The 24,370-nt window shown below is 36.8% G+C and overlaps 1 protein-coding gene across 3 annotated transcripts in view; it reads left to right on the top strand.

Annotated features, from left to right (window-relative positions):
* Nucleotides 1–21,471, top strand: part of rims2a (regulating synaptic membrane exocytosis 2a) — a 159,634-nt gene extending 138,163 nt beyond the window's left edge. The window contains exons 1-6 of one of the 3 annotated variants that reach the window (XM_079837859.1): nucleotides 12,221–12,604; nucleotides 15,294–15,435; nucleotides 17,098–17,210; nucleotides 17,330–17,431; nucleotides 17,524–17,663; nucleotides 19,009–21,471. In XM_079837859.1, the coding sequence (XP_079693985.1) occupies nucleotides 12,439–12,604; nucleotides 15,294–15,435; nucleotides 17,098–17,210; nucleotides 17,330–17,431; nucleotides 17,524–17,663; nucleotides 19,009–19,224 (879 nt within the window). In that variant the 5' untranslated portion in view covers nucleotides 12,221–12,438 and the 3' untranslated portion in view covers nucleotides 19,225–21,471. Of the gene's footprint in view, nucleotides 1–12,220; nucleotides 12,605–15,293; nucleotides 15,436–17,097; nucleotides 17,211–17,329; nucleotides 17,432–17,523; nucleotides 17,664–19,008 lie in introns of those variants that run through there. The other 2 variants (XM_079837858.1, XM_079837860.1) reach the window with 2 other exon arrangements.
* The last annotated feature ends 2,899 nt before the right edge of the window (nucleotides 21,472–24,370 follow it).

Here is a 24,370-nt window from a genome sequence, read left to right as displayed (position 1 = left end):
TACCTCTCAAACTAAAAGTCTGAAATAAAAATACATTTAAGCTAAATAGAAATATAAAAAATTAATAAAAAGGACAAAAGCATGTGACAAAATTACTAAAACTTACATTAAAATTAAAAATGAAAATATAAAAATAAAAGCTAATTCAAAACATCAATAAATAGTATAAATGTTAACTTTTAGAACTTTACATATAAAAGGATTTTTTTTTGTATTTGTATTTGTTTACAGCCAAAAATACTGCCTGTTGAATTCTAAAGATCAGAAAGAGGGTGGAAATGGTCATAAGAGGTCATAGGAAACATCCATGTCATGAATAATAATTAGACTGGTGCCTTCTAATTGGATTAGACCACAGTCTCATGAATAATTACGAGATGCTGTTGACTATTGTGTATGTGTTGACTCGTCGTTGAGTTCAAAGAACAATAATAAAAAAAAATCTAAAGGAAACAGTTTTAGTATTTCATGAACCTTTAAAGAAAAGGTAGCATACTTTTGCCAAGATAGGAAACAGATTTTCAGCATAATCACAGAAGACATTCAAGCAATCTAAAAAAAGAATTAGGTACATTTTCTCTCTCTATTCATAAAGCCTGTTATTTTCGCTTGTAAAGGTCAGGCCACGGTGATCGTCATGGATTTATCTCCGATCATTGGTTGTAAAGATAAAGATAATGCATATCCAACAGAGTGTCACCATGGTGACAGAGCTGATCAGATGCTGCGCTGCCATATGAACCAGATTTACACAGACACCGTGTTGTTGAAGTTGAAGACAGTCTGACTGTGTTTTAATGAATAAAACACACAAAATGCTTTGCTTTTGCTGTTTTGGCTCTCGCTACTTACACATTTATGATAGTATTTTTGACACAAGTGAGGTCTGTAAGTAAATAAGCAACACTGTAAACCTTTCCCCGCAAGCAGCGCCAGAATTTCTGATCATTTTCACAAAATTTCATGGCCCCAGGATATTTGGTTGTATGAATATCAAAACATGATATATATTAAAAGATAGAACAGAGCCTAAATCTATTCTAGCTTCATGCATTCTTTCTTTGTCAACACTTAAATGTGGGTACGTTTCATAAAAAACGCTAAATTTTAAACAGAAAGCTGAGAAAATAGAGTTTTTGTCTAAGGCTACATTCACACTGTCAGTTTGGGTTTGTTTACACAATAACAATGTTCTAAAAACTTAAATTGTTTACCTTTGCTTTTTTCGCGTACAGACAGTGTTGTCAAAACACGGATTCGCAAAAATGACTAAAAAGTAAACGGCCATTAGTTGGCGATGTTACTTTGTAAAGAAACTCAACGCGCCTATAGACTGAACACGAAATACGCATGTGCATGACGTCGCCGTTTTCACAAATTCAAGTTGTGTAGTTTTTAATGGATAATGGTATTGGTTTAAAAAAAAAAATTGCTTTGAAAATGTTGAACATTTTTGCATTTTCCTTCCCCCAAACCGCAGTTGTCATGTAAATTAGGAGAAAAAAATTAGTTATGTCATCTCCGCGTAAAGGGGGAGGTCACACTGCACTTTTCGTTCCATTAACTTCCATTAAAGCGCATAAAAGTGCATCAGAACGGAATACGCAAGCTCATGCGAAAAGTTTCGCATTTTGCTGCGTTCCAAAGTTCAAGTTTGGTGAACTCTGACCTCTAAATTCACATCACCCCAAGATGTGTGACCAGTAGAAGATCGAAACACCACGGTGTGACCTCTTTATTAATTAAAAGAATTAAAAGAATTATATTTTTCAAGTAGATTGTATATTTTTTACATTTTGAGTGTATTACTATTTGTTATATGTTGAATTTATGTTTATAAAAAAAGACCCTTCAGAGCGTGACATCATATCATGACTGTTGCATTGTCCGAAGAAAGTTTGTATGCTCAAAGTCTTGTGACCGCTGCTTAACTACGCGAAAATTAGAGCGGTCAGACTGACAGAGATTTCCATAAAACCAATATAAATTGGATTTCAAACCACATGAATGTAACTCAAAAAAATAAAAATTAAAAAATTTTTTTGTTGCAGTTCACTCTTGCTTAATATGAAGGGTTCCAATCAGATATGGACAAAAATTGTATTTGTACTGACAGTCTGAACAGGGCAAAAGACTACATCCAGAGTAGTCTTTGTACGGAGTAGATTGCGTCAATCAACACACCCAAAGCTTGTACAGTCCTGTACCTTTTCCTTGATCAACATTTCATTCGGTGACATTAGGCAGTTTTGATTTGCATATGCTGTTTAATTTTTGCATTAGCTTACGAGTGTATAAACAATTCTTCTATCACTTGTTTCTGCTTCTTTTTCGCCTGTGTTTTAATCCGGAGATTCTGTTCTATTTCAGAAGATGTGTAATAGCGCTCCCTACTGTATATCAGTTTAAACATGGATTGCTGTAAAATTCCATCTATGACGGGGAGAGTTAATGTTTTAACAGTTATATTATTTTGTACCATTTTTTTTGTCTCTTATAGGGCCCTATTTTGACAATCTGAGCATATGGCACAGGTGCATTTAGGGTGTGTCTGAATCCACTTTTGCTAGTTTAAAGACGGAAAAAAACGGTTGGCACACCAGGCACATGGTCCAAAAAGTGTTATACCTAGTCTCTTAATGAGCCATGGGTGTGTTTTGGCCATAACGTGCAATAAACCAATCAGAGTCTCATTTCCTATTCCCTTTAAAAGCCAGTTAAATAACACAACAAATACAGTCGTTTTCAGTTGCCTCGAAATAACAACACGCCAACAATGTGCCTGAACACACCTCGTCTTCAGACCAGCACGCCCATGGGCGAACAGATGGGCGCAAGTGCATCTGCTATTTAAACAACGTGGCACTGGATGTGAAAAGGTTAACTGCGTCGGGCTGAAACTATCAAAAAACACTTGCGTCGCGCCTGGCGTTGCATTGCGTCGGGTGTATGATAGGGCCCATAATGTTATTCAATGCATCTTGCAACAAAAATGGTTTTCCACCCTTTCTCTAACCCTTAAGTTTTGCTACTGTACTTTTAAGAGTTCTGTATGTTAAAGACTTTTATTATGACTGACTAACCTCTTAGTGTTGGTATAGTTCATACTGTCATTCATCAGGGCAAGTTCAATAGCTGACTACTGAATATGCATTCATATGTAAATGTGAGAGTTCATATGTTAATTTGGTCACGATGTCAGCTAAGTTTCCATGAATGGTCTTGTTGGAGTGTTGAAGAGCCGTTAGTTTGATTAATTAGTCAACATGTATGACTTTTAGATTTTTCATCGATTGACTAACATTAGTATGGTGCAACGGTTTTATTCTGTTATTTGTAAGGACACAAGGGAAGTCTTATTGTGACTCATTGCATTTGGAATGTTTTTGTAATATGCGTTTATATTTTGTGCTCGTGTTGCATCGTCTCTGAAATGTTATAGTGCAGCTGATTTCTCAGTTTTCATTTGGTGCAATTGTCACAAAACTCGACGCAGGCGGCTTACAGTCAAGTCTTTGTTTATTCAGTCTGGCCTTGTCTCATGAATGTCTCCGTGTTCAAAGACATTCTCCCATAGATGGACTTCCTTATTTCAAAAACAAGCTCATGAGAAATAGTCCAGTGATCCTGTTCCTCATCTGACACTTGAGTTACTAAGCAGTTGAGGGGGAAAACCAAACTATCTTCAGCTCTCCTTTTTTGCTCAGTTGTGATGATGACCATGTATAGGCAATAATATTGTGAATCTCAGATCTGCAGAATGAACCTTTTTACACTGAAATACCTGCATGTTCATTTCCTACATGATTGTCTGCTTTCAAACAAACGTCTCGATCACAGCCTCATATAGCTGTTGTTGTTTATGCAGACGTTCAGTCAGCTGCACAGATGCCAGTTCTTTCGATCTGGGCCATTTGTAAAGCGCAAGACTTTAGTCTCCGTGTCTTTCTCTTTCTGTCTTTCTCCATCTGTCCACACACCGACGGAGGAAGTGGTCGTTCCTCCATCTGTATCGCATCTCTCTTGATTAGACGTGTTAAGAGAATAAAAGTGTGAGGTTTATCACTTCGCAGCTGACAGAAAGACATTATATCAATTTTTTTTTACTTGAAGGTGGTTTTTAGAGGTGGATCTTATGAAAACTGCCAAGAAATGTCCAGCCATATTTCACATCACAGACTTGCAACTTGCGAAAACTACGACTGTGTGCAGGATTTTTTCCCCTCTTCTTTCCATATTTCACATCAAAATCTTTTTCCACGGTGACATTTGAATGCCATTTAAGTTTAATCTACCCCAAAAGTTTAATTATGAAAGGTATTGCTTGCACTTTATTTTACAGTACATGCACTTATGTGTACTTGCAGTGTACTGGATAATATAAGGTAACTACATGGGTTAAGGTTCCGGGTTAGTACCCAGTTATTACCAATAACTAAGTGCAGTATGTACATGGGAACAGGACTGTAAAATAAAGTGCCACCAAAAATCATTAGTTTAATCTTAATTTATTTGTAAAGAACTTTGTTAATGTACAATTGACATACTGTACAATCGGACATACTGTATTACAGTAATAGGAATAATATTTACATGCATTATGGTAATTGTATATGTTTTCCATATTTGTCATGAAAATAGTCGAATTGCAAAAAAAAATCGTACTGAAAAAATAATAAAATAAGCGTAATTTTCTTCATGCAAAACATTATATCTTATTTTTTCCTTTTGATTTTGTGGTCAAAAATTACCCAGACATTTTCTTGTTTTTTTTTTTTCCTTTGTTAAATGGACATAGTTGATGATGATCAATGATTATTTTAATTACAGATTTTTTTGTAATATATATGCTTTCTAAAGAGTCCCTGTGTTAATGATCTTTCACATCCTCTGCTGTTATGTTGGTTATTCCTAACTGGTGTGGCATGACATAAAGCAGGAATGAAGGCAGGAATTAGAGGATGTAAACATGCCATTCAGTAAGAATGTTTATCTACACACTAACACACGGCCGCCTGAGCTGGTCAAAACATCATCAGTCTCACCCTTACGCCAATCTGCCAGGACATTACATCTTTGTGTTTTTCTCACACATGACATTCTTTAAATTCCCGTAATATGAGTTGCTCTCATCTCTCAGGCATGAGCGGACTGCCTGTGCTTTCATGTTTTGTTTTCACACTCGAGTTGAGCACCAAGTAATCTCTTGAAACAGGTTTGATATAAACATCATAATTCATTCATATAGATAGATAGATGGATAGATGGATGGATGGATGGATGGATGGATGGATGGATGGATGGATGGATGGATGGATGGATGGATGGATGGATGGATGGATGGATGGATGGATGGATGGACGGACGGACAGACAGATAAAAACTTGATAATTCCATATAACTTTTTTTTTTCAATTTCAGTTTATTTACTTAGTCATTTTAAGGCAACGGGTTTCCTCACTTTTGTTAAGTCGATTGATCACTTTTTACAGTATAGATGTAGGTGAACTAGTCCTAGTCACACGTCCTCTACCCCTCAAAGTGGAATTTTAAAGGACTGTGTTTTAAAATCATAGTGTTCATGATTGACAATGCCATTTGTCCAAATAATGGGACTGTAGGCCAGTTGAAGCTCTTGAACCATTTATTTCAATTACTATGGCCGACTTATGTAGATGAATAGTTTTTTACAATGGATTTTTTCAGAGGAAAACATTATGAAGAGGCTTTTTAATTTGAAATGCAAAGTGGTTGATGTACAAAGGAAGCTGCGGTACAGCCTATTCAATGATATCTGTATTGTTTAGTAGTAGCGACTGTAGTGTAGGAGGCTGATTGATCGAATACACTGATTCATAAATGTGTTCATCTAATCTACCATTTTTTTTAAACCTTCTGACTGGTTGTATTGACTTTATTTGATTTAATAGTTCTTTGTTAGTGGTCTCAGGCTGTACTGTGTATCTGCTGAAACTCATGAATCATAAAACAACGTTTCCCTGAATGACAATAGAGGAGTTTCAGAGATGTATCAAATGTGAGCAAGTTGCTCTACACTGTAAAAAATGTATAATCTTCCCAACTCAAAATTTTCTAGTGACTGGTCACATCTAAAATTTTCAATTGGCCAAATTGAATTTCTGTGAATTGAATTTTATCCATTGTGGCAACAGTCTATTAACATGGGCTCAATTAGAAATAATATGTTGAGCCAAAGGAAAAATGTAATTGACCAACACTGTAAAAAATGTCAGACCTCTCCAATTTAAAATGTTCTAGTGACCGATCACATCAAAATTTTTCAATTTGGCCAACTAAAAAATTTAGATGTGATCAGTCACTAGAAAATTTTGAATTGGAGAAATGTTTTACAGTGAAACTGTGTGGTTGTCAATATTTTAAATTGTAGTAACAATTGTTTATTTCTCACTGTCCCAAAAGACAAAAATGACTAAAAACATAAATATATTAAGCAAAATACAGAAACAGACAACAGGGTTGACTTTTTATCACATTACTTTATTAACAAGTAAATTCCAACACAGGATATTTGGGTGAAAATACCTTATTTTCAATAAGGAAAAACTCTGAATACATTCAAGAAGTCTTCTGCATAACAGGATGTCTTAAAGTGGAGAAGAAAACGCTGCACTGCAAGATAAAAACCTGCAAATAAAAATAAAAACTAACATTAATGACAAAGCTCCCCTGCATCACATCTGGCAAGAGACAGAACAGAAGTTTCTTCATTATATAAGGAGGATGAGACGAATGAATGGACATCAGAAAATCACAAGCTTGACGTGTTTGATATTAAAAGGCATTAACTCAAGCCCTGAAAGAGGCCGACGCCAAACGCACCGTGTTCAACAGTCGCATGCCGCACATATCACACAAATGACTTAATATCCTTGTTAACTATTGTTTTAGACATATAAGACATGAGAAAAATAAAACTATTGGCTACAGGCTACCATTAGATAATTATGTGGTAAACGAGAACACACTCATGAAAACAAGGAATGCATGAACTCATGATTCTACAAAATGTCTTTTAAACTTCATACCCGGTCATAAAGCAAAACTCTGGAGAATAATTCCAGTGCTAAATACTCACCAAAGTCGTTGTGAGATGAATATCTCTATTCTCTTGGGAATGTGTCTCGGTCTTCAGCACCTGCTGGTTCGGCTCCGCTCGCGCTCGCGCTGCCGCTCCCGCGTCTCCGCATTTGAAATCTCCACACGAACGTTTTTTTTTTCAAGCGCATTTTGCGCATGCGTATACCGTTTTTCGGACGTAGGACTTGTTCAGCCAACATGGATTTTTCACTTCGACTTCATAGATTGACTGAGCACAATTAAATATGTTCGGTGAATATACAATTTTAATTTTGAGTGAAGACCTTAAGCTATGATTAGTACAATGCATCTTTTTGCATGGCGATAATTATTTGGAAGTCATTTATTGGGCCAATATGTAATGATCAATTTACACAATTTTTCCCCCCAATTTTTTTTACAGTGTATGTTGTAACCCAATGGAAAGATTTATTTCTCCGAGATTGCTCTTTCATAGCTCTGGAGCCTTCATTGAGTTCTTAGTTTCGCTTGTGCTTCACTTTAGTCTCAGATTGTCCTATTTGCACATGTGGGTCACTAGGATTTGACTTAAGCATTTAACATGTTGGCTGTAGAAACTTCCATTCTCTGGCTGTCAGTCCTGGTGAGTTTCACAGAGAAAGTCTAGTTTTGACTAGTTCAGTCATTGTGCTGAAATCGCCTGCTTCCTTCCTTTTGCTGTATTCTTTTATGAGGATGTTGAGACGTCACCTCTGCCCCCTGTGCTGTTTCACAGCTCCAGAAGGCTCGTATTTGGCAGTGAATCAGAATGAGAGTGCATTCTGGCAGGTTTGGGAGTATTAGCACACTGTGTTATGTCTGCTAGAAGAAATTCAGAGCTCGCGATGTAAAAGAGCCATCAAACAAGTCAACATGAATATCTTAGACCAGAGTATTACCAGATAGTGTTTTAGGGATATGTTTTTTTCAATATATATATATATATATATATATATATATATATATATATATATATATATATATATATCGTATATTTTATATATAGGAAATATTCCTCAGAAATATTGGTCCATATTGACATGATAGCATCTAGCAGTTGCTGCAGATTTTTTTGTCTCCACATCCATGATGCGAATCTCTCGTTCCACCACATCCCAAATGTGCTCTATTGGATTGAGATCTGGGGACTGTGGAGGCCATTTGAGTTTAGTGAACTCATTGTCAAGAAACCAGTTTGAGATGCTTTGAGCTTTGTGACAGTGCGTTATCCTGCTGGAAGTAGCCATCAGATGATGGATCCACTGTGGTCATAAAGGGATGGACATGGTCAGCAACAATACTCTGCTAGGCTGTCAATTGCGCAATTTGCACAAAGGGGTCCAAATATCCCACACACCATTACACCACCAGCTGCAGCCTGAAGCGTTGATACAAGGCAGGATGGATCCGTGTTTTCATGTTGTTTATGTCAAATTCTGACCCTACCATCTGAATGTTGCAGCAGAAATCAAGACTCATCAGGCCAGGCAACGTTTTTCCAATCTTCTGTTGTCCAATTTTGGTGAGCCTGTGCAAATTGTAGCCTCAGTTTCCTGTTCTTAGCAGACAGGAGTGTCTCCCGCTGTGTCTTCTGCTGCTGTAGCTCATCTGCTTCAAGGTTTGGCGTGTTGTTCAGAGGTGCTTTTCTGCAGACCTCGTGTTGTAACGAGTGCTTTTTTGAGTTACTTTTGCCTTTCTATCAGCGCGAACCAGTCTGGCCATTCTCCTCTGACCTCTGGCAACAACAAGGCATTTTCGCTCACAGAACTGCGGCTCACTGCATATTTTCTCTTTTTATGGACCATTCTCTGTAAACCCTAGAGATGGTTGTGCGAGAAAATCCCAGCAGATCAGCAGTTTCTAAAACACTCATGCCAGCCTGTCTGGCACCAACAACCATGCCATGTTCAAAGTCACTTAAATCACCTTTCTTCCCCATAGACCCTTTTCACAGACTGTGATGACGCGCTTTAACAGTCATCAATATCGTAAATCCTGCAACGTTTTTTGTATTTTTAATTTTTTAAATATATATATATATATATATATATATATATATATATATATATATATATATATATATATATATATATATATATATATATATATATATATATATATACTAGGGGTGTGACACTTATCTCACGAGACAAGACGAGAAAAATTTTTGCAGGTGCATTTGAAATGATTTAACTCGTCATCTTGTAATGAATGTTGTTTCAGTTCTACTTACTGAGTATGAATTATCATATGCAGTAAAAGACAACAATACTCAAGCACTGTAAAGGTTTTGGCAAAAACTCAACAGGCTTCTTTCCTGTATGATTGTCTCTTCAGACCTTAGAACTGCACATGAGCTTCTTTTGACCTCCTTCCCATAAATTGATCATAGATATTAAGTGCAAACAATAACCATAATCAAAGTACTCAATATTCAAAGTGCAAATAGAGACAACATTTATCTTCAAGCATGATACAGAGCTAAGAGATGGTTACAACGGGATAGCTTTTATATTGGGAGATATTCGCGTGCCTCAAGGAGCCGCTTTCAAACAGCGGTAACGTATTGAAATCGCGTTTGAATGCGCGCTCGCGTTTACTTTCACTTTGAATTTCGCGATCGTGCATACTCTGGGAATAGGGAGCGGTGGTGCTGAACGCGCATTTTAAAATATAAACTCACCACGGTCGAGTCCACTAACATGTAACACACACTCGTACAATGCGAGCGCTTAACTAACACACGTAACACACTCATAACACGCTCAATGTCTTCTTGTCACGTGATCAGTTCGTGTTGGGTGAGCTGATGGAATTGAAGCGACTGTTATCTGCCTGAATTAAATAGGTTTTATTTATATAAAATGCAAAACTTGCGTAAGTTTGCGTAATGTAAACGTGCGTAATGTAAACGTAGTGTTGGCCTATTCTGTCCTAACTTCACCATCACACTCACTCCGTCATGACATTATGACACCAGACCATAGACCGTAAAAAAATATGGACGACGCGACTCCATTGACTTCCGCTGACCAAAGTTGAAGCTTTCATAGGCCCGCTCACGGCGCTGACATCTTGGGACCGAGTCTGCGCAGTAGCGATCTCGGGACCGGAGTTGCGCAGTAGAGAACAGGAAGTAGAGGCGCGATTATCAAAAGCCCGCCCACACTCTCGCAGATGCAGAACAATTCATTATGTTGGTGTGAAATAAACAGTTATGGAAGTGTAGAAATTAAAGCTAAAGCTCCAATCTCCTCCCAAAAATCCAGAAAAAAGTCCGTTAGTGCCTCAGTGACAAGTTCATTCAGAGAAGCCGTCAATCTCAGCTGTCAATCATGACGTCACACCCCTCGTTTTTATAGCATCAAATAACTCACTAAAACTAAACTTATTTAAAAAACGAACACTTGAAATGAAATTATTGTAATAAAAACTGCCTAAAATGACAGAAACCATCTTTAGGAAACAATTATTTGAAGTGTAATTAAATTGTTTAGTGTGTCTCGCGCCCATTCTAATACATGGAGAGGCGGGGTTTAGGAGCTATACTGGGACCGGCCACCGGGGGGCGATCGAGGCCCGAAAGCTTCAATTTCTGACTGAAGCACTACAGGCTTGCACCAGACAGCTTTTCACCTCGACAAGAAATCTCGTCACAGTTTAGTCTCGTCACACCCCTAACATGTACATTTATAACACTAATACTTTGTATTTTATTACTTTTGCATCAAATTACAAAAAACGAGTTACCGCTGCTGTGAGGGTGTTTCTAATACAGCGTCTATGGGAGTGATGATAAAAATTCATATATTTCTCTCTTTTGACTGCCGTTATCAATCTCACTCTATTTTTTCCCTCTTTTTGAAAGTTGTGAAATAACTATTGTGATGTTTTTCTTTTGCTATTTGAGCAAATGGGCACACAAATAAATATTTAATGCATTTTCTCATTCACAGCTATAATATTTAACCCAACTATGACGACTTCCGCTCTGAGAAACCCGGAAATGTGAAAAGGGCCTATTCTGATCCTCAGTTTGAACTTCAGCAGATTGTCTTGACCATGTCTACATGTGTCAAGTGATTGGCTGATTCGATATTTGCATTAACGAGCAGTTGAACAGTGATGAGTGTATATGCCTATACACACACACAAACTGGAGGTCAAACGTTTGGAATAATTAAGATTGACACTAAAGACTGAAGTAATGGCTTCTGAAAATTCATCTTTGCCATCACAGGAGTAAATTACATTTTAAAATGTATAAAGTAGAGAACAGTTATTTTAAAATATAGTATAAATGGGTCATTATGCAGGATATTGTCTAGCTGTCATTATATTTTAGGAAAGAGGTCCTTAAGATCATCATATTTAGAGGTCATCAAAGTTTATGAACCCTGTCATATAGACTTTGAGAGTGGGAGCTTTTGACCTTCATAACGCCTTAAAAACCACATAGCATTGCCCGGCCGGGCACGCACCCTTGTATCGTGGCTGCATGTTTTGCATAATGCAAATATCTAGTATTTTTATTCCTCGCCAGAAACTTAGTATCTTATTCCTCTCTGAACTTGATGCCTGAAGTGGCTGTTGAAAATGGTTGGATATGGCTGCTATGTTATGACTATTCAAATATTTGCAATGCATTTATGTGGGGATGTTTTTCGGGCATAGCAGTGATTCAGCTGTTTCTGTGGCTGGACATCTTTTGTGGTAAACATTTACACTGCGAGATAGTGAAGAGGGAGGTGGAGGCCTGAGATAAAAGATGTACGTCAGCACAGAGAATTAAATCTCGTCTTTTTAAGAGCTGATGAGAAAGGAGGAATTATCTGTGTGTGTGTGTGTGTGTTTAACACGTGAACTGTGTGTGACTGGCATGTGGACAGTCAGGGCAAGAGATGCTCAGGTTCCTAATGACCACACACACACACACATTAGCAGTATCTCTGGGTAAAGCTCATGCGCATGGAGGAGCATTTGAAGAGCTGAGCCACACCGGGGCTTGTGATTGGCCGGGGGAGGATGCAAGAAAAGGGGCCAGGCTCCGCCTCACTCCTCCCTCCTGTGTTAGAAAGGAGATAGCGCGAGGAGAGCAGACAGCTTCACTGCGCCGAGTACCGAACGCACACTAATGCTGCATACTCCAGGGAGATCAGTCGACGCAGAGCTTTCTCCAGCTGAAGAACCCAAAACAAACCCACGTTCTGCATCCGCTGCAGATTAAGTGATGTTTAAGAGCGCTCTTTGCTCTGAGTTCAACCCAACGCCCGCAGTCTCAGCACCACAGCATCCTCTCCATTCGACCCGGCTGTAAGCATGGGCAGGCAAAGCCACGATGCCACCTCCACCACGGGCAGCGGCACGGGCACGGGCAGCGGCGGCCGCATGCAGCGCTCCCAGAGCCGCATGAGTCTGTCAGCCTCGTTCGAAGCGCTGGCCGTCTACTTCCCCTGCATGAATTCTTTCGATGAGGAAGATGGAGGTAAGAGGATGAAGATGTGTAACATGTGGAGATATTAAGTGTTTAGGTCCAAATGGGCATCTTGCATGTCAAAGTTTATGTGTTTGGCAGAATATTTGGTGTTATGTGAGCATACCAACTATTTTTCCTTTCATATTTAATTTGGTTTGCGATCATTTATGTGCATCTGGTTTCTGGTGGAGTTTAAATAAATAATCTGCAGAATCATGCATGGCTGTCAGTAAAATACAGTTATTTATGTGCATAAATTGCAGTGTCATTTTTATAGCACTAAATTGCCATGCAGTCTTCTGATGGTTTTGGTGGGACTCAAGCATCATCATGTGTTTTGACCTTGAAGGTGCTTGATTGCCTTTCTCTACAGCATCTCTCTCTCTCTCTCTCTCTCTCTCTCTCTCTCTCTCTCTCTCTCTCTCTCTCTCTCTCTCTCTCTCTCCCCCTTCAGTCGCTATAGAGATTAATATCATAGGAAATATCGTATGACTTTTGCATGATTTAGTGTGATGTGTAGGCACAACCGGATTCTCTTCAATTCATTTATATATAATAATTACTAGGTGTATCTCACGAGAATGTCCCAGGTCACATTTTACCCCAAAATCAAAAGAAAAAAATAATAATTTTATTTTGCATAGAGAAAATAAAGCCTATGTCATTTTTTTTTTTGCATTTATTTTATGATTTTCATTACAACTGAGGACATTTCTCCTAAAATTCACCATTATCATAATGAATCCAGACATTTTAATTTGAGGTTTTTTTATTGTTACTGTACTACAGGAATACATACTGTAATATGGTTTGTTTTTTATCAGCATAAATTGAAGGCATACAACACAAATACCATCATAATATATAAACACTTTACAATTCAATATGACTATTAATATATTATTATTTATTCATTTTTTTATTTAGTTAGTTAGTTAGCTAGCTAGTCATTTAAAAATATAGATTTGATTCATTTATAATAATGACAGTTTTGGAAGAAATGTGCTTAATTATCATGAAGATAATGTCACAAAGCAAAATATTTCTGGTCCTAAAATAAGCATAATTTTCTTATTTATTTCTTTTGATTTGGGTTGAAATATGACCTGGACATGTTCTATATCATTTTATATAGCTTTCCAAGACATGATCAGAGAACATGGCATGATTGAATCTTAAAGGGATAGTTCACCCAAAAATGAAAATTTTGTCATCATTTACTCACCCTGAAGTGTTTCCAAACCTGCACCCATTGACTTCCACAGTAGGAAAAAAATACAATGGAAGTAAATGGCTACCGTCAACTGTCTGGTTACCATCATTCTTCAAAGTATCTTCTTTTTAGTTCAACAGAAGAAAGAAACTCAGGTTTGGAACAACATAAGAGTAAATGATGTTCATCTTGGTCAAGTTCAACAAGACCACAACTGTTATGAGTTCTCGATTATTATATACAAGTGTGCTGTTAGCACAGAAAAAGACAATCACATCCGCCGATGTAGTCGTCATCCTCTTTTGTTCAGCTACGTGTCAGGGCCGAAAGCAGAGGCGGATGACATTGAATGAAATGAAAATGAAGCCTGTGTAACCAGCGACTGAATGATTGAATCTCAGCAGCTCAGCCATGTCTGCTTCCTGTAGCCTTCTCTCTCACCTATTGAAGATGGGTTGTGCATTCTGACTAGCCCTCACATTACTGTCCTTCATTTTTCCATTTCTATTTGGCAACAAAAGAACAAGATTTGCATTCATTTTGTACTTCAACAGAAGACTTGTTTTACAGTGATTTTAGCCTCAAGTGACTTACAGCCAACAGCAATATTATTAATTAGTGCGGAATTGTGAATAATTGGAAGGCAACATTGCAACTTTATAGTTAGTTATATCTCTACTGGGAGCCTTATAAAATAAAAAAGGCAAAAATGAGACAAAACGCTTTTTTCTCCTTTTTGTTATGGTGACAACAACCCTTTAGCATACCTTAGGAAACCTTTAAATTATTAAGTTAAAATGCTCTATAGCGGCACGGCACAAAATTGCAGACAGAAATGAACACAATGAACGTTTCCAGACAAGTTTCCCAAACTCTCCTACCATCTCATCTACCATTGTTTGCCAAACCCCTTCAAAATGACACCATTGATTGAACTGAAATGCCGTTTTAACCTGTTTTTGAAAGGACCACAGTGTTTACAATCCTCAGGAAGTCGGCCTATGAACGGCCTACATAAAGAAGAAAGTATTTTCACATTGAAAACATACAGTATTATATGCAAGACATGCATTATTGTATTTAACATGCACTTCTCCTGTCTCTATGATAGATGTTGCTCAGCTGACACAGGTTGAGGTGTTTGGTCATGTCAGGCTTCATTCTGCTTCAGTGCACCTGTACAACCCGTCCTGTCAAATCCCCCTGCGTCTCGTGTAACAGACACTATGGCATGACTGTACGCCAGATATAGAAACAGAAAAATGCGCTGTATCTAAAACAAGAAATTGTTGAGTGGGAGCAGAACCACGTGTGCCTAACACTTCATTTCACAGCCTCTCTAGATCTACAGCTCATCAGCTGTCACATCTGAGCCACGTGTGAGGCTTTTGGTTTTCAATGTGCAGAAACGTGTCCTTCATCACTCCACCTGAGACGTCTTGATATCCCGATTGACTCTCTCTCTCTCTCTCTGTGTCTCTGTAGAAGCAGGAGGGAAGAAGCTGCGCAGCACCATCCAGAGGAGCACAGAGACGGGTCTGGCCGTAGAAATGCGAAGCCGAATGACCCGACAGGCCAGCCGCGAATCCAATGACGGCAGCATGAACAGCTACAGCTCTGAGGGAAAGTGAGTAATAAAACACACATGCACACAAAACCATTCTGAGGAGCATGACAGTGTGTATATTAGTGGCATATCGGGCAGTCGTGACCTAATGGTTAGAGAGTCGGACTTGTAACCCGAAGGTTGCAGGTTCGAGTCTCAGGTCCGCCAGGAATTGTCGGTGGGGGGGAGTGAATAACCAGCGCTTTCCTCCACCCTCAATACCACAACAAGGCACCGAATCCCCAGCTGCTGCCCGGGCGCCGCATCAATATGGCTGCCCACTGATCTGGGTGTGTGTTCACGGTGTGTGTGTGTTCACTACTGTGTGTGTGCACTTGGATGGGTTAAATGCAGAGCTCAAACTCCAAGTATGGGTCACCATACTTGTCCTCACTTCACTTCATATGTACATTGCCGTTCAAAAGTTTGTGATCGGTACGATTTTTTATGTATTTAGAAGAAGTCTCTTATGCTCACCAAGGCTGGATTTATTTGATTAAAAATACGAAGGAAAAAAAAACAGTATATAATATTGTGAAATGTAATTTATTCCTGTGATGGCAAAGCATCATTACTCCAGTCTTCAGTGTCACATGGCCCTTCAGAAATCATTCTTATATGATGATTTGCTGCTCAGGAAACATTTTTGATTATATGATTAAAACGTTTTTTTCAGGATTCTTTGATGAATAGAAAGTTCAAAAGAACAGCATTTATTTTAAATAGAATCTTTTGTAACATTATAAATGTCTTTAATGTCACTTTTGATCAATTTAATGCATCCTTGCACAATAAATTTATTAATTTCTTTAAGTTCTTTCCCCCCAAAAAAAATCTTACCGACGCTAATTTAAAAAATTTTAAACGCTAATACAATGTTGCAAAAGCTTTCTATTTCAGTTTCTATTTCTATTTTTTTTTTACACAAATGTTTTATCCTTTTTTATGAAGGATCATGTGACACTGAAGAGTAATGATGCTGAATGATGCTTGCATTTTAAAATATATTCAAATAGAAAACAGTTGTTTTACATTTTAATAATATTTCACAATATTACTGTTTTTTGTATTTTTAATAAAATAAATTCAGCCTTGGTGAACATAAGAAACTTCTTATAAAAGCATACAAAATCTTACAGGTCGAAAAACTTTTGTATGTATAAGTGAATGTTTATGTGTATATGCATGTTTTAAAATATTAGTATTAAAATACATTAATAAAAATAATAAATTATTCAATAGCATCTGTAGTCTGTTGTCATTTACCACAGAAAATAATTTCTATTCATTCTTGTATTAGAACAAAAATCCCAATGCATTTACTGTCTAGGGCAGGGCATTGAACCAGTATAAACATTAAAATTAAAAGACTTAAACATTATATGGTTAAAATTATGTGTATATCAAATCGTTCCCCTGATGCCATACCCATTTAAAATCATAAGCCTGGTAACTTTTCCACAATACATGCAACATCACCAGAAAGCAGCTGTTTAGTTTCAGGAAGCAGCAGTCTCATCACAAAAAAAGAGCAATTCTGTTGACTTTACAGCTCAAATAAATGTTTTTGTACAGTAGAATAATAGCTGCTTTAATGTATGGAACCCATATTTTTAAGAGCAAAAAAATCATGAGATCAAGCTCTAGTAATTTCCTAATCAAAACCTTTTTTTTTTTTCTCAGCCTCATCTTCCCTGGAGTGAGACTCTCTTCTGACAGTCAGTTCAGTGATTTCCTGGATGGACTTGGCCCCGCCCAGCTTGTGGGGAGACAGACATTAGCCACGCCCCCTATGGGTAAGCGCTTGTTTATTTGACTTTCTGTATGCTCCAGTCACACTTCCCCTGATGCAAGTCCTTAGAGTAATATTAATCATGTGTAAGTCATATATCCTTGGGGTTTTTTTCCTGTCTAGGTGACATTCAGATCGGGATGGTAGAAAAGAAAGGAGCCTTAGAGGTAGAGGTCATCCGAGCCAGAGGCCTTGTGGGAAAATCAAGTTCTAAGGCACTGCCAGGTGAGTGTGTTTATCCTTTCTGAAGGTGATTTCACAGCCATCTGAAAAGTCATGGCTCACAATTTAACTCCATCTTTGTTCTTCTCTTCCAGCCCCTTATGTGAAGGTGTATCTACTGGAGAATGGAGCCTGTATAGCCAAAAAGAAAACAAAAGTAGCACGAAAAACACTGGACCCTCTTTACCAGCAGCAGCTGCCGTTTGAAGAGGCTCCAGGAGGAAAGGTTTTACAGGTATTATATCATCACTAATGGGTTTATTTACTAGTCATTTGGCCATTATCACATGATCATTTGGTCAATCCTTATCTAGAGAGAAGGGATTTATTTAAAAAAAAAAAATGTTTTATATAAAATTGAAATATATGGAGAGATACATATTTATATATATATATATATATATATATATATATATATATATATATATATATATATATATATATATATATATATATATATATATATATATATATATATATATATATATATATATATATATAATGCTGTCAAATCGATAAATCGCATCCAAAATGACATTTCATGTGCTGTGTATAATTGTGTATATATAATGTATACACACACATGCATGTATATATAAAAAAAATATATATTTATACATAAAATTTGTATACAGTATATTATAAAAATATATACAGTATATACATGCTAAATATCTTAAATATATACATGTATATGAGTGTGCATTGATATATACATAATAATTATACACAGCGCACACACATATATTATGTAAACATGAAATGTCATTTTGGATGCGATTAATCGATTTAACAAAGTTTATATATATATATATATATATATATATATATTATATATATATATATATATATATATATATATATATATATATATATATATATATATATATATATATATATATATATATATATATATATTTATATAGGAGCCCTTATTTGCACATAACAACAGAGCCCAAACTATTAGCCTAAATTCAGTTGCTATTTATTTTTAGATATAATAATCAACACTCAAATATCATATTGTATACAAACATGTAGGCAGTTTTTGCATTAACTTCTAAATCTAATTATAAAACTAACCAGCTGTGGACACTGAATGACTTCTGAGGTAAATGTAATGCTACGTGACATTGTTTACAAGCTGTTTGATTGACGTCTTTCTGCCGTTGAAACACTGATTGAGCGATTACACGACATATGATACGTTTCAGTAAGCTGTAATGTATCCTCAACATACATTTAGATGTTAATTCATGTTTATTCTTTGATTAGGAGAGCGTTTACTCGCGCGCCGAGCTGGCGCTTGAACTGACGCGCCTATACAGTGATCAGTCACGTCAAATTAAAGTGCATCAAAATGGCATTTGTTGCTTGATTTTCGTGATAAAATGGACAGAATACTTAATACTTGGACCTTTACACCCCTTATATATATATATATATATATATATATATACTGTATATAGCGATAGCATATATGATGCAGTTTAATGATTGAATAAATTGAGCAAATAAGAAAATTACAGAATGTCCTCAGTCTATTAATTGATGAATTCTTAATTCTCTTGCCATTGTAGATCATTGTGTGGGGAGATTATGGACGTATGGACCACAAATCCTTCATGGGAGCTGCTCAGATACTTTTAGATGATCTGGACTTGTCCAACATGGTCATTGGCTGGTTCAAACTGTTTCCTCCCTCTTCACTGGTCGACCCAACCTTGGCCCCATTGACCAGAAGAGCTTCGCAGGCATCTCTCGACAGCGGGTCTGGCCCGTTCGGTCGCTCGTAGCAGTTTCCTGAAATATAGCGTTATTGTAGCAGCCAATGGGTGGAGTTTGAGATTTGCGACAGGTCCTGTCCCCCCGGTAACACTGCATGCTTGATGTTGTGTGTTCAGAGCTTGTTTCTTAGGGGTGAAAAAAGCGGTCCTGTTTTTGCTCGCAAAAAAAAGCCGCACACACCGTGCGCAAAGAGCACCCCCTAGAGGGCAGGGACGAGACGAAGCTGGAAATGGGCTCCTTAGCTCACGGAACGTCACAATTCCTGATTTTAGAACCTATTTGAAGCCATTGGAGTTGAGCCTGAACTGAGAAGCGAAATGTTGAGTTCTTCAGAAGCCCTTTTTGAAATGGGGTGAAACGTTCTCTTCGACTTTCATTTTCCATTTATGTTTCTTTTAATGTTGATGTATTTGTATCTACATGGGCTAACAGTGTTCCTTGGGTCAAGCCATGCCAACAGACCCAGAAATGTACACACAAAACAAGAATATGACGTGGGAATGGTCACCTCACTCCCCAGATATGATTCTGCTAGATCAATACAGAGATGACATGTAGGTTTGGATCATCTTTTAAGATCAAATTGAATTACTTCTCTTGATACTGTATGAAACCTAAAGAAGAAATAACAAGTTTTTTGTTGCATGGACACAACTTTAGCTGAACTTAAAAAAAATAAAAATAAGTAAATAGAAAATAAATAATTTTCTCAGACTGCTACTCGCAAAAAAAGATGATGATGAGAAAAAAAGAAAAGAAAAAACAAACCGGATCAGCCATTTTCAACCATTTCTATTATTTTTAAAGATAAATTTCACTAGTGCATGGTTTTCATGGGGAGTGAATGCATACAGTGTGATTTGAAAAAAAAAAGAAGAACATGAAACCTTGTTTTTTGTCCTGTAGACCGTTCATTGGTCTCTCTACTGTATTTTTACAGACAAGCAGTTAAATGACGAGCTTAACATTTTATTTACAGTGAAAAATCTGTTCATGTGACAAAGACGTAAAAAAAAATGTCTATGGTTTATTATTGTAAAGGCGTAAGCCTTATGAAGCTAAAGATGATGTGCAAATTGTACATGTTTCTCTACTTCTCCCTTGTCCCAGGGTAAACTCTCTGTACTTCTTGCTTCTGTTGTCCCCCGATATTGTTCCCGTTATTTTTCATTTGAATTTTCAGGGCTGTTCATTTCCTACAGCTCTTCTAGTTTTAGTCTGTATATTGTTTGAAGTTCATTCGTTTAACAAGCATGTTGAAAAGGGTTTTTGGCAACATGGCTTGGGCACATCTTACAGTAACTCAGCATGTTTTGATAAAGACGATATTTGGAGGAAAAAAAAAAGAAGCAGTTTCTTGTACAGTGCATGTCGACAACGATCCTCTCCCCCCTTCACCCTGAATTGAATTTTAGTGAAAATTGGGCAGTGGTCTCACATGGGCCAGAAGGGCAAAATTCCGAATGAACATTCCACCTTGTAAAATCATACTTTGTTGACAAATTTAAGGGAAAAATGTGACCAGGGATTTTTATATCTTTACGGAAATATGAGCTGCAGCATTCCTGACAAAAGAGCCCAAAATTTCCGAGATCTTTTTACCGGAGGCGGCTGCAGCTCACTGACTTTCGCAGTATTGTGCTGTACAGTTTTCCGAGCATGATGCTGTCTGCAGAGAAATGCACATCGGGACGATGATATTGCCACACGAAATACCTTTGGTTTTTATTTCTTCCGTTCAAGAAAGTAGAAGTCATTTAATATATTTTTGTTAGTTTATTTACAAGCCAAGACCTATTTATTTTTTATTTTCTATTTTTTAGTAATAATCAGAGCTTCTTATATCTGAGCAGTTTATGACTCCTCGTTTCAATGCCTGAATGGAAATATACACTGAGACATTACACCTCTTCCTATGAAAACGAACTCTACATTTTTCTGATTCATTTATTCATTAATCAAGCTTTCAGTCGACTTATGATTTCTGTGTACTTCTGTCACAATCTTCAGAATTTTAAAAGAGATCTCTATTAAAGCAGACACTAAATGTATGGAAGTGGGATAATGTCTCATGATGTCAAATGTATGTTCTATTCTATTTCAAATGCCTTTTCTATTGTTTTTTTCTTTTCTTTCTTTTTTTTTTGGTGCAATGTGTTCATGCCAAGGCTATGTCTTGGTCAAGTATGGTTGAGTACAGAGATTTATGTAAGTTATTTTTCAAATTAAAAAATAAAAAATAGATATTACACTGGAAAATGAGCGTTCACAAACAAAAGCAATAAGTCTCTATTTATAGTGTTTCCTGACATGGCATGAAGGATCAATGATGGATACTGTATGTATGTATATATATATATATATATATATATATATATATATATATATATATATATATATATATATATATATATATATATATATATATATATATATATATATATATATATATATATATATATATATATATATATATATATATATATTATAAATAATTATTATTAATAGTAATGTAAGTAAGAAATAAAAAGCAATAAGTCTCTATTTTGTTTTTGCCTACTCTTTTTGAGAACTGTGAATTTGGACATACTACTTTTGTCACAAAGTGTTTTTGCCTAATATATATTAGGGAAGTATGCGATTTAAGATGCAGCCCATGTCTACACGCCTAAATGCATTGAGTTGCTGCCATGTGATTGGCTGAATAGATATTTGCCTTAACGAGTTGAACAGGTGTAGGCCTACTTAATAAAGTGGCCAGTGAATGCATGGCTGCATCCCAAATCACATACTTCCCTAATATATAGTAGGCTAAAACACTAGCCTATGTGACAAAATAAGTATGTGCGAATTCACAGTACTCATAAAAGAGTAGGCAAAAAGTACCCAGATGACCTACTTCTTCCTTCGAGATTCTGAAGTGGGCATACGATGGACACTTTACTATCCCATGAGGCCACGGGAGAGGATTTGTAAATTGCAACTGACACTGGTAGGTCGCATGATAACATGGTGAATGTAGTACATCCGGATTATATTCATACTACACACATTCATACTATAGAGAAAGTAGGCTAGGCCTACTTATTCAAAATAAGTACCTAGAGAGTACGATTTCAAACTCTCTGTGTGTGTGTGTGTGTGTACATAATATATATATATATATATATATATATATATATATATATATATATATATATATATATATATATATATATATATATATATATATATATATATATATATATATATATATATATATATATAGGCTATATAGGTGCTGGTCATATAATTAGAAAATCATCAAAAAGTTTAATTATTTCACTAATTCCATTCAAAAAGTGAAACTTGTATATTATATTCATTCATTACACACAGACTGATATATTTCAACTGTTTATTTTGATGATTATAACTGACAACTAAGGAAAATCTCAAATTCAATATCTAATAATATTGTGAAAAGGTTAAATATTGAAGACACCTGGTGCCACACTCTAATCAGCTAATTAACTCAAAACACCTGCAAAGGCCTTTAAATGGTCTCGGTCTAGTTCTGTAGGCTACACAATCATGGGGAAGACTGCTGACTTGACAGTTGTCCAAAAGACGACCATTGACACCTTGCACAAGGAGGGCAAGACACAAAAGGTCATTGCAAAAGAGGCTGGCTGTTCACAGAGCTCTGCATCCAAGCACTAATAGGCGAAGGGAAGGAAAAGATGTGGTAGAAAAAAGTGTACAAGCAATAGGGATAACCGCACCCTGGAGAGGATTGTAAAACAAAACCCATTCAAAAATGTGGGGGAGATTTACAAAGAGTGGACTGCAGCTTGAGTCAGTGTTTCAAGAACCACTACGCACAGACGTATACAAGACATGGGTTTCAGCCGTCGCATTCCTTGTGTCAAGCCACTCTTGAACAACAGACAGCGTCAAAGGCGTCTCGCCTGGGCTAAAGACAAAAAGGACTGGACTGCTGCTGAGTGGTCCAAACTTATGTTCTCTGATGAAAGTAAATTTTGCATTTCCTTCTGAAATCAGGGTTCCAGAGTCTGGAGGAAGAGAGGAGAGGCACACAATCCACGTTGCTTGAGGTCCAGTGTAATGTTTCCACAGTCAGTGATGGTTTGGGGTGCCATGTCATCTGCTGGTGTTGGTCCACTGTGTTTTCTGAGGTCCAAGGTAAACGCAGCCGTATACCAGGAAGTTTTAGAGCACTTCATGCTTCCTGCTGCTGACCAACTTTATGGAGATGCAGATTTCATTTTCCAACAGGACTTGGCACCTGCACACAGTGCCAAAGCAACCAGTACCTGGTTTAAGGACCATGGTATCCCTGTTCTTAATTGGCCAGCAAACTCGCCTGACCTTAACCCCATAGAAAAGCTTTTGGGTATTGTGAAGAGGAAGATGCGATATGCCAGACCCAACAATGCAGAAGAGCTGAAGGCCACTATCAGAACAACCTGGGCTCTCATAACACCTGAGCAGTGCCGCAGACTGATCGACTCCATGCCACGCCGCATTGCTGCAGTAATTCAGGCAAAAGGAGCCCCAACTAAGTATTGAGTGCTGTACATGCTCATACTTTTCAAGTTCATACTTTTCATTTGGCCAAGATTTCTAAAAATCCTTTCTTTGTATTGGTCTTAAATAATATTCAAATTTTCTGAGGTACTGAATTTGGGATTTTCCTTAGTTGTCAGTTATAATCATAAAAATTCAAAGAAATAAACATTTGAAATATATCAGTCTGTGTGTAATGAATGAATATAATATACAAGTTTCACTTTTAAAATGGAATTAGTGAAATAAATCAACTTTTAGATGATATTCTAATTATAAGCACCTGTATATATATATTAAGTTGTTCATATCTAATAGTATAATCATATCTACTAGTATAAGTTCGTCCTGTGTACTAAAGCAGCACCCCATGTTGTGTGTAGCCTACATTAGTGAGAGAACAGAATTAATTTTTCTGCATGTTCAAGATGATCAAGATACTTCAAAAGCAAGCATACAGCTTTCCACAAACTACTGAACTACTTATGTTGACAGAGAACACATTAATCACAAGGTGTTTTTTCGTCAGCGCTATTCTGTGGTTATGAGTAAGTGCTAAAATGATGCTAAAAAAGGAAGTGAACA

This window comes from Gobio gobio, assembly GCF_949357685.1.
Source record: "Gobio gobio genome assembly, chromosome: 15".
In the NCBI taxonomy this organism is placed as follows: domain Eukaryota; kingdom Metazoa; phylum Chordata; class Actinopteri; order Cypriniformes; family Gobionidae; genus Gobio; species Gobio gobio.
The sequence above is the reverse complement of the archived record's forward strand: the minus strand, read 5'-3'. Positions and strand labels throughout refer to the sequence as shown.